General features: G+C 44.3%; 2 protein-coding genes across 2 annotated transcripts; both read right to left on the minus strand.

Moving 5' to 3' along the window:
- Positions 1–1,382: 1,382 nt before the first annotated feature.
- On the minus strand, positions 1,383–4,948 carry kbtbd7 (kelch repeat and BTB (POZ) domain containing 7). The gene has a single exon (XM_019895476.1). The coding sequence runs from the start codon at positions 4,636–4,638 to the stop codon at positions 2,764–2,766; it is 1,875 nt and encodes a 624-aa protein (XP_019751035.1). The 5' UTR covers positions 4,639–4,948; the 3' UTR covers positions 1,383–2,763.
- Positions 4,949–6,112: 1,164 nt separating this feature from the next.
- LOC109531272 (SLAIN motif-containing protein 1-like) lies at positions 6,113–11,500 on the minus strand. Its single transcript, XM_019895477.1, has 8 exons — positions 11,400–11,500; positions 10,703–10,819; positions 10,232–10,333; positions 9,424–9,573; positions 9,015–9,350; positions 8,265–8,474; positions 7,598–7,931; positions 6,113–7,085 (listed from the first exon to the last, which is right to left on the minus strand). The coding sequence occupies exons 1-8, from the start codon at positions 11,425–11,427 to the stop codon at positions 7,010–7,012; spliced, it is 1,353 nt and encodes a 450-aa protein (XP_019751036.1). The 5' UTR covers positions 11,428–11,500; the 3' UTR covers positions 6,113–7,009.
- Positions 11,501–11,506: the final 6 nt, after the last annotated feature.

Here is an 11,506-nt window from a genome sequence, read left to right on the forward strand (position 1 = left end):
AGAGTGAGGTGAGACTTCGCGAGAACGTACACCGGAAATTAAAACTGGAATCTTTTTTAACAGTTCTACTTTATTTTTTAGGATTACATTTATATATCTAAATATGACCAAAAATGTGAATATTTTTCTCAATTTGATTACAAAACTAAATTGAACACATTTAAACGTGTATTAATCCATTAAAAGCATTACAATAATAATAAAAATAAAATATATTTTCATTCAAAATTAATTTAAAATTTTATTCAACTGAAATACGTATTTTCATGTTTAATATTAATCCTGTTTTAATGGATGGTTGCATTTTGTGTTTGGAAAGATTAGAGCATAATTGACTATGCATCTCAATCGTGTTTAAATGTTAATACACTCTTGGTTGATTGTATATTATTTCACTTTAAAAATGAAAAGTTCTCACGAACATAACACTGACACATAACATGATGCAGTGAAACGAACACCACGAGAACTCCAACTGTAATATACTGTACAAACTGATATAAAACATTTGATATTCACGACAGGATTATCGTCTGGGCCGTTAAACAGTGGACCGGCTCTTCACCTCGAGAAATCGAGGGTGTATTGGAGCTCTCCCGAACAGCCTGCATGTGGACTAAGAGAAGGCGTTCAACCGTGTCCCTCGGGGGCCAGTAAAAAACTTGGAAATACTTACTAGACTGCATTATAATCACACTAAATCTGTGAATGTGTTCCCCTTCTTCAATAGTTAATGTGGCACTGCCTTGAACTCACGCCTTTGACTTTCCCCTTTTCTCTTGATATACATGGGGAAGGTCAATATAATTGACGGGAGGACATTGTTTTCTGCTGTTATCATTAGGCTTTGTGAAGTGAGACGTTTAAGCGCAACCAACACAAGAAATCCTGCCGTGCGTCATCAATATTGAACACAAAGCAGTCGGACGCCACCGGTTACACCTATACCACTGATGTCAGACTGGTGAGGTGTTGGGGCCCTGGAGATCACCCAGGACATGCTTGAAGAGACTGTATTTCCCAGCTGGCCTGGGAACAGCTAGGGATCACCTGGGAGGATCTGGAAGAAGTGGTGGGGAAAGGAAAGCCTGGACTTTGCTGCCAAATCTGCTGCCTCTGTAACCCGACCTCGGATCACTGGTTGAGTATGGATGGATGGACGCTGATAACATAACGGATTAATCTTCCTTCTTTGAGATCGGCATTTTTGAAACATCTGCATTAGATTAATGGAGTCATATCCTGCAAAAATCTGACTTTGGACAAAAAAAAAAAATGTGTTAGGGTAATGAAATGTTAGTCTTATTTTAGAATTGATTTGAGATTATTTAGTTTTCAGTGTGACTCTTCCACATAAAACAACATCAAAACCAAACCATTGCTATTCAATCAGATGGTTTATTGACAGGTACAATAAAACTGCCATTTTAATACAGTTTCTTTGTTTTGCACACACACACACAAAATATATATTAAAATTGCCTTTATTCACCATAGAAAACACATATAACACACACACACTTGCAAGTAACTAATATGATATGGATATAATACTTGGAGTGGAATAGCAACTGTTCTGTACATCGGAGTACTATAGTTTGTATTAATGACCAGATTAGACGGGATTCATAAATATTAATCGGTTAACATTGAAAAATAAGTGTGGGGGGTAAAATAGCTGACATGTAAATGAGGACAAATCAAAACAGACTGGTCGAATTAAAAAAATTAAATACGCTGATATAAACCCACATACACATCCAAAAAACCTGAGTCAGCATAATGCACTCGCCATGTCATTAAATGCAAAGTCTGCACCCAAAATGAGCAAAATTCGAGGGGGGTATTAATCTAACAATATGTGTATTATATGTTGGTAATGTAACCAATATATTAGAAACACCTCTCAGTATGATGCAGTGCAATTCTAACAAGCACAATGATAAACATGCAGTACAGTATTGTTAAATAAATACCTCTCGGAGATGTTTTGGCTCTGTGAGTGCAGCGCATGATGGCTACAGTTCAACACATCTTCAGCTGCGTTCAACACAAAGACGACAAATCACTTCTACGCCCAGACACGAAATGGCCACTTTACACAAAGCTGAAGTGCAAGAAAATACGCTTCGCATTTGGTGTCACCCGCCTCGCTCGTCTATTTGCTTTGAGCTTGACACGCTTCGGTCCCTGAATAAACATTGTAAAGCCGCACTAGCTTTGTAGAGCTTTGCTGGGCCGTTTTTGTAATTCGACAGGGTGGAAATTGAACAAGTAGCGGCAGCCTGACCTGACCGCTGCTTTAGTACATCGTCTCTCGGTATCAGACACGGGACAGTGAGCCAGGGAATAAAAAAAACAAAACAAAAAAAAAAAAAAAAACAACAGTCAAGACAGGCTTTTGCATTGTAACCTAAAACGTGGGTAGAGTCACTTTTTATTGGGTCAAGGGCTCTTTTTATTGATCAAGATAGATTCCAGCTCAACCCCCATCCTAATGAGAACAAACACTATGGAAAATGGATGAATGACTTTAGATTCATAGTCATTCTATCTGAATACACATCATCAGGGTTCTTAAACATTGTTTCTGTACAGTATAAGTACATTTTGTTTCAATATGTAAAGTATTTTAGTCAGTTGCGGTTCTGGGAAGAAAGCAAAAGTTTGGGAGAGCAAGACCTCAAGAATAAACTCTCGCTTCCCTCTGTCGTGGTATAGAAAATGGATCTGTTTAGCTGCAGCAACACTCTAAAAATCCAACTACCAGTTCTCGTCCGAGAATGAGCTGGAGCTGGCCGAATCGGAATCTGCGTCCGTCAAGCCGTCTAGGTCCCAGTCGGCGCTGGATCCACTGTCGTCATCTTCCTCAGTTGAGAAGCTGTGCGCCGAGCCCAGGCACGCCGGGTAGACGCGTGTAGAAACGCACACAGGCCCCAGCGTGGATACGTAGACTGCCATGACGCTCTTCCAGCTCTCCCGCGTCGGCTCGTACTCGTGCATGAGAACGCGGTTCTTGTTGTGCTGCAACAACGTCTGCGTGAGAAGCAGCAGCTTGCCGCCATGCTGGATCACCTGGTAGTTGAGGGCGCGGCTGTCGATGGGGATGTCGGCCAGCCGCCGCCATTCGCCCCGTGCCGGGCTGTAGGCTTTCACTACAGGGATGTCGCACACGCAGATGATCTGGTCCTGGTAAACGCACGCCTTGTGCAGCTTGTCGCGGCGCAGCGAGCCGCAGTGGCGCCAGCGGTTGCGGCGCGGGTCATAGCACAACATGCGCCGCTTGTTCACTACGTATAAGTGATCGTTCAATGCCACCACCTGCATCTTACTGAAAGAATGCGGCAGAGGAGCAACGAAGGTCCACTGGTTCCTTTGGACACTGTAACATTCCACCTCTTTCAACCGGGCGTCTGTCACAGGGTTCCGTCCCCCCAAAAGGTACACGTGACCATTGAGGTAGCCCATGCCAGAGTGAATCCTCCCAAGCAGCCTCTCCGCTAGCTCCTGCCAGCTGTTGAGCACCGGATTGTACTGCCAGAAGTGTTTGGAGAGGTGAGAGGCGAGATAAAGGTTGTTTTCTGGGCTAGAACAAGCAATGAGGGACTCCATGGTGGAGCGTTTGTAATCCTGGGTGCTCAGATCAACGAGAGGAGGTGTCACAAAGTAGAGGTCCTCAGAGTATGGATCGCAGCACATGATGTTGTCGTTGGGAAGACCAAAGAACAAGATCATTTCTTTGGCACTCACGCCTATCCTATGCTTGGGAACGTCCAGAGATGCGGCCACGGCGCAGGGCCTGTTGAAGAACGACTCAAGGTACTTCTCGATGAAGGGCCTTGCCGCCAGCCCGTCCAGGTAGCGCTTGTCCCTCTCGGTGAACAAGTTCCAGCGCACGTACCTCAGCGCCCGCAGCGTGTCCTCCTTCTTGAGCGGCGTGTTGGCCTCGATCCAGCGCAGGGCGGCTGAGCACACTTCGCGCTCGCAGGCTACGTCCAACGTGTCCAGGGAGAGCAGGTCCTCCAACTGGTGTAGGTCCAATTCGCAAAGCTCCCCCGCGATGCACAGCTGGCCGAAGTTCCTGGCGATGAAGGCTCGAGCACTCTCCTTCAGCTCGAGGTTGTCGTAGGTGTCGGCGAACTTCAGAACCCCGACACAGTTGGCGAGGTCGAGCCTGCGGGTCATGAAGCCAGAGCAGGCCTTCCTGATGTACTCCAGTTGGAGCATATTGGCGGCGGCGTACAGCCTCTGCACGTTGCTCTCGGTGATGGTCACCTTACCCGTGTAGCAGTAGTCCACGATGACCGACATGGACTCTACATCCACCCCACGGATGGCCACCCTCTCCTGAACGCTCTCGGTCAAGCCGCCGGTGAACATGCTCTTGAAGTAAGGGCTGGCGGCGGCGAGGACGTTGCGGCTGCAGTGGAACAGCTGCACGAGGTCGTCACCCGAGGGCCCCTCCCTCATACCACCTCCGCTGGGCTCCAAGGGTTCTCCGTTGGGGTCCACCTCGATAGTAATGTCCGAGAGGAGGCGGCTGTCGTACAACGCCTTCAACTCCCCCATCAAACCTTGAGCGTGACTTACGTCCTCCAACACTTCGGGTCCACTGAAGCAGCCTAACACCGAAGCCATTTTTGGATCTAGTTTTTATCTCACGTCGCGGAAGCTTTCTGATAAGACACCGCCTCGCGCTCCACCTCCACGGCTAGCCGACAAGGACACATCCGCTCACGAGAAAACCTCAAACATATGCTTGAACAACAACAACAAAAAATTGCCAACCACTTAACGGTTTGGGTGGACGCTTTTGTGTCTCGAAGTTGGTTTCAGTCTCCAAATGACCATAATGTCCACTTAAAATCCACCATAGATGGGTTGGTTTTCTTCCCTTTACTCGGTATGTCCAAATGCTTTAGACGAGAAACAGCCAGACCGTGGAAGGCGGGGACAGTGATTAAAAAAAACAACAACCACCACATTATTGAGTGTCAAAATAAAAAGCCTTGTAAGTGTGTATATGTTAACATGATTTCCCAAATTGTATTTAATATGTAAAAATATGTTACTAATTTATTTTGTTTGAATTAGTCGCGTTTAATATATTTTATTTGACATTCTGCGTCAATTTAGATGAACGATAGTTTAGTTCTGAAGTCAATGCGCAGCACTTCCGTTCTCTCCCACCGTAAACTCATACAACGGGGTCCGTCTGAGCAGAAGGACGCCTGTGATTGGCTGTCAGAACTGGGTCAATTTCACATGGAATAAGAGCATTATTTGAAAGTCCAGGATAAAATGACTCGTGTTAAATCCAGAAGATTTACACATTTCAATCTAAAATTCCCCCCTATACATTCTCATACAATACACGAAAGACATGTAAAAAAAACAACTGAAATCCATATTATTTGTAGTCGTTTATTTTACCCTTGTATTGTGTTCAAAAGCTGTTCCCATCTGTTGCTCACCTGAAAACGGGTCAATTCGGACCCGAACACAATACAAGGTTCACGTTTAATTTCAAACTTAATGCCACTTTTTTTCAGTGTGCAGTCTATTTGCCGAGTGGAGACAGCGCTGCCTTTCAGACAGGTCCAGCCGGTCCGACCGCTCCAGCCCAATTTGCAATCGTTGTTTTCTTGTTGGGCTTTTTCCCTGTGACTTTATATAGCTGAGCTGAGTATCATGGGTAAAAGCGGTGGAGATTTTTGAGCAAAAAAAAAAAAGTTGTTATTATTATTACTATTATTATTATCCATCCATTTTCTAATCTGTTTATCCACGCAAGGGTCTCGGGCATGCTGGAGATAATCCTAATTTTCTTCGGGCAGTAGGTGGGGTACACTGAACTGGTTGCTAAGGGCATCCATCGACGAACAATCACACCGAGGGACAATTTCGAGTGTCCCATTCGCGGTATGGAAAGTGGAAGGATGAATTTAATAAAATACTTAAGATCAAAATGTAAATTTATCACAATGCAATATTTTATAAAAAATAAAACATACTATTAAAAGAAGAAATCAAATGCAAAGAAACGATGCTAAACCGCAAATTATTTCAATAATTTACTGTTGTTGTTGTTTTGGTTAAATGGAAGACACAATGTTTTCAAAACCTTTTATTTCACTTTAAAAATTCACCGTCTCCTTAAGCTTCTCATCATACGCATGGTAGAACACGAGAGATGATGTGCAATATCAATGCAGCGGCCAGTTACATTAGGGAAAGTATCTTTTAAAAAAGGAAACACAATAAAAAAACACACCGAAAATTCACATCAAAAACTTTCATAATTTAAGCAACCCAAAACAAACACAAACTTTTAAAGTGTTATTCACATATTTTCGAGAAAAGTGCTGCAAGATGAGGCCAGTAAATAGAAGTGATATGAATATGATGAATGTGACACCACTTCCAAACAGGCACAGGATGTAGCCAAACATTTTTCATCATTTTTACACCACAGTGACAAAAGTTTGTGAGAGATTTGAAAAACGCATGTACAAAAGCGTGACTTTTTTTCTTTTCAGCTTGCAGACAACCAATCAACACACACACACTTACAGTAGTAAAGAGTTCACATTTAACAACTGGTTAGCGGGATATTGCAAGAGTCGATAACAGGGGTGGGGACCCTCAGTTGTATAAAGTCCTTAGAAAATAAGAAAATATGAGAGGACCAGCAAACAAATGTTTCTGACTACATATTAGGAGATTTGGGGAGTTTTTTTTTCATCACTTCCTCTGAGGTTTTTGGTCCAGCTCAAATGCTCCGGTGGGCCATATCTGGCCCAAGGGCCTTAGGTTTCCCACCCCTGTTTTATTTTGACAATCCAGCCTGCTGGATCTATTAACTTTATTCCTCAGAGAGGAAAAAAAAAAAACAGTCATTCTTTCTTAGGGGGCAGCTCAACAAATGCTGTTACAGTGAGTAATGCAGCTTGACCCTGTTTATTAGGAGTAGTATTATTATCATTTTTATGACGATACCTGTGGAATGTTAGTAGCAGCCATCTTTCCAGCTGGCATCCCTCAGGGTACTTAGGGAGGTTAGGCTCTTTGGGGGTGTCAGCAAACTGCAAGGGAGAGTAACGAAAAGAATATTCAATGACTAGTCTCCACTCATTCATTCATTTTAACCATTACAAGCTGCAAAAACATGAACTCAATCTGCTTTTGTATTGATGTGGAAATTCAGTCATATATAAATACAACAACATTGCTAGATAAGAGTAGGATTATTCAGTTATGAAATATAACAACCAGGAAAGAAACCTCATGATATAATCAAGTCGTAAAAAAGAACATGGAATTCCTCAATTAGATTTGATATGTAAATAAGGCAAAACAGCTTTCCACTGATTGGTAGTTGCCAAAATGTGGGCATCTATTAATTTCAGCTGTCATCGGCATATATGTGGACAGCTATGGTGCACTCCCTGATGGCCATGAATACATGGCCCTGGTCCCACTGGAGGAAAATTGGTCCTTTCCATGGTGAGACCTGGAGGCTGCCCAGAGAGCACGCTAGCAACCAAATTTATTTTCAAATGATGGGCGTTTGAGTAGGGTGGTTTGTGAATCTCACCTGCGCGTGGGTTGTGTAATTTTGCTGGAGCGTGGAGCTCCACCAAGGGCCACAAAGGAGGCGGGGCGAGGGAGTGAGCTGCGGGGGACAGCAGACTGGGCGGCTGCAGCAGGGCTCTTTATGGGCTGCGGTACCGAGCTGGTGGTGGGCTTAAGGGGCTGAGGCAGCGGCGTGCTGCCAGGGATGGAGTGCAGGCTGGTGGAGGAGGACAAGGCGGAGGGGCCCTGCAGGACAGTCGGGCTGACATAGGCGGTGGCTTTGAGCGGTTGACGAGGGGTGGCGGGGAAGTTGCCAACGCTCTGGACGCGTTGACTCAGCTGGCCCGGTAAAGGAACTGTAGCACACAAAGATAAAATATGCTTAACTGATAAAATAAAATAAAATATTGAGCAAAATATGAAACAACATGGAGTTAAGATAAGTAAAATTACCGGTAAGTCAAACTATCCAAAACTAAGCTAAATACATGAAGTTAAACTAAAATGACAGATGTTAAAATAAGATACCTTTGAATCAGCTAAAATGAGCTAGTCTGCCGAAATAACATATCCCAAGGAAACCAAAGTCACTAATATAAGATACAAGAGGATAAGAACCCATGGACATTGTTGTTTATTGGACAGCACGTGATATCAGCAACGCACATACGAGAGGTGTAGGGTCTTACTGGAGGACTGGAGGCGTGCGAGGCTGCTTGACGAGTCAAAGCTGAGGCTGCTGCGCAGGGAGGACATGGTTGGCAGGGAGGAGGGGCCATGGGACGGGGGGTTGACGGGGGAAGCCAGGCATTGCATACTGGGAACACTCGGGATACTGGGAACGCTCGGCATGCTGGGGGCTCGCATCAGGTTGGGCATGCTTCTCCTCAGCCTAATGTCTTTACAACCGTGGCAAAACAAAAGCAAAATAACATAAACTTAAGGATGCTATGATACCCTGAACTCTGCTATATGCTAAGTTAAAATAAGAAATTATCACCAAAACAAAGCTAAGCTAGGCTAATATAAAACAACATATGAGAGGACAGCCACAAGCTAGCTGTAATAAAATCATCTCGGCTAAAATACAATTTGCTAAAATAGACTGTGAAAAATAAACTTGGACAAAACAAACCTTAAATTAGGTATGCTGAGACAAAATTCAACTAAGCTAAATAAGATAAAATATAATATACTAATATACCCATAATAAATTTGATGATAGGAAACTCAAAACAAAGGTGAGCTAAACTAGGGATAAAATATCATATGGTAAGTTAATTATGCTAAACTGTCAAGCTAAGGTACTCTAAGCAAAGCTCGGCAAAACTAATTTCTAGAATGGATTTGAATTAATAAAATAAAATAAGATAAAAGATTGGAAATCATTATCATTTTCAGAATAATGTGTTTTTTAAAGTAAAAAAAGCAGAGACTACCTGCGCTGTTCCTGTATGCCGCGTGCGTTTCTCCGCTCAGGCCGGCGGCCCCCGTATAGGGCGCCAGGCCCCCAAGTGAGAAAGATGAGGCGGTGGAGCTGCGCCGACAGTCTCTGAAGCTGGAGAATGTGTGCGAGTGGGGAAGGGCGCCTCGTTGCACCGAGCCTGTGCGGAAGAGTCGAGGCTGGGGAGGAGGCAGCTGGTCGTAACCTTCATCCTCGTCCTCCTCGTCGTCCTCCTCCAGATCCACGTCGCTGCGCCGGAGCGAGTTCAAAGAGAAGCTGGAGCAGCGATGACTGACCGTCGCTGAGGTAGACGCGTAATCCTGACGCAGACCTACCAGGAAGAATTTGGTATTTGAATAAAAATCAAACATTGGGTTGATATTCAGTGTGAACAGTTGACTCACTCTCCTCCTGAAGGCGGGCCATGACTTCCACGTCCGTCATGTCCTGCAGTTTGTACCCCATGGAGATGGAGTCGTCCTCCATCTCCGAAATACCCGCCTCGCTGTCCAGGGAAGACTGAGGGCTGATGGCCGCGTGCCGCTGGCCAACATCTAAAAGGCGACAGAGTTTGTTTTTTTACTTTTGAAACACAATGTTGGCCTATTATTTGTCATGCTAACAGATATCATGCAAATAATCCATCCTATGGATAATAAACTTTACAAGCATTGATTTAAAGGGGACATATCACGGAAAATTGACTTCATAATGGATTGTATACAAATAATTGGGTCTGTGGAGTGCTTGGCCCCGCCCACCATTAACTGGGAATTGACAAAACCAAGAAAGAGTTATGTCTTCTGCTTATGTTATCTTCAGATAGATGGCGTATATTTTACATCATGGTACCGGTAATAACAATCACACTCATCACTGGCCAAACAGAATATGGGGCATTGAACACAGTTGTTACTCGTTTATGGCAGGACCAGGATATGATGTGTAAAATGCACTGAAATACTTATTATTTTGATGAAAGCCATGTCACAGACATGTTATTAGGACAGCTGGGAACTGTTTGTGTAAAAAAAAAAATGCTGGATGATCCCTTTCAGTACCGTTGTCAATTTTATGTTAAGCGGGATTGTCAACATCTGTTGAATTTTACTACTAAAGTAACTTGTAATTGAACTTTTTGAAGTCAAGTAATCAGTAAAGTTTAAAACTGTGGCAACAGTTGAAGAAAGTGCATATAGTTGAATGCCTTACTGTGCAAGGTGGAGTTCGACAGAAAGGTGGGGGCCCTGTCCAGGCTCAGGCTGGGCCGGAGCGGGAGGGCGGGGCCAGACGATGACGGCGACTGCGTCAGAGCTTGAAGTGGAAAGGATAACAGAGATTTTAATCCCAACTGAGGATAACGGGCAAATCCAAAGTGCGCTGGCACGCCACCTTTGCGCAATAGAACATGAATATGCTTTGAATCGCTTTTCCTGACCATCTAATGTGCTCACTGGGAAAAAATTGGAGTACATTACTCCGACACGAACAGCAGATGCACTCTTGATTCACTCTCAAGTCGGTTACTGTCGATAGAAATCAACAAGATGTTTTCAAAGCACGTGTGTGTTTGCATCGTGTTTGTACGTTACCCAAAGACTATTTTTTTTTCTCAAATTGCTGCACCTTCCCTCAAGCTGCGGTGGTTTACGTGTATGCACCGATTTGGTGTTTTGGGCCGACCTGTGGTGTCGGTTATTGCAGCAGGTTTGGAGTAAGGCAGGACGGGGCAGCTGAGTGTGGACAGCCCGTATATGCAGCTGTGAGGACGAACGGAGGAGACTCCTCGCCACCGCTTGGCTGGACACACAAACACAGCGAAAGGGGTCGTTAGCAGGAGCAAGGCAGATTGATTATACTGTCAGCAGTCAACCCAAAATATTAATCTTCTTCCGACATACCAATATTGATGTTGTTGATGCGTCGAGATGGGCATTACATCATTACGACAACAGATTATTATTATTTTTTTTTTCTGAAGGGATTTTGGGATAAGCAGGGATTGCTTACGTATATGGGTTGAATCTCAATCCCCAAATCACAATGAGACCTACTCAATTTGACACACTCTGCTGCCATTTCATTAGCTTTATAAAGCATTAGTGGTCATTTGGAATTTTTAATCCTAATCCAGAGATTTTGCCGTGCCTTTCAGGACAATGTCAAGAGCTTGGAAGAGAGTATCTGATTTGTCCGTGACCGACAACTGAAGAGCAAATCATCTTAATGACGTTTCATGTTCAGTGCTACAAGATGTTCGTTGACACACGTGTAGGATGCGGAGCGACATGTGTCGCATCTTAACATCACATGTTCACGGCCACAGCTGTCCACATGTGGCCGTTAATCCGAGGGGTCGGGCAGTGCTCGCGCAGGTTACCTTGGTCCAATCTGTGGCACAGCGTCATCCTCGCCAGTTCCGCTTCTGGTCCCGGGTGGTCCAGGACCTGCCTACACCACTGGAGAGGGCTGAGGCCACGGCTGCTG

The sequence above is a fragment of the Hippocampus comes genome, unplaced genomic scaffold, assembly GCF_001891065.2.
Source record: "Hippocampus comes isolate QL1 unplaced genomic scaffold, H_comes_QL1_v1.1 scaffold237, whole genome shotgun sequence".
Classification (NCBI taxonomy): domain Eukaryota; kingdom Metazoa; phylum Chordata; class Actinopteri; order Syngnathiformes; family Syngnathidae; genus Hippocampus; species Hippocampus comes.

Bases quoted from the DNA above. Each gene is read 5' to 3' on its own strand.
- kbtbd7 (XM_019895476.1), bottom strand. From the start codon at position 4,638: ATGGCTTCGGTGTTAGGCTGCTTCAGTGGACCCGAAGTGTTGGAGGAC.
- LOC109531272 (XM_019895477.1), bottom strand. From the start codon at position 11,427: ATGACGCTGTGCCACAGATTGGACCAAG. The intron at 9,574-10,231 runs GTAAGGCATTCA...GTCGCCTTTTAG, and splicing joins GTCGAACTCCACCTTGCACA to ATGTTGGCCAGCGGCACGCG. The intron at 8,475-9,014 runs GTAGTCTCTGCT...ACGGTTGTAAAG, and splicing joins GGCATACAGGAACAGCGCAG to ACATTAGGCTGAGGAGAAGC.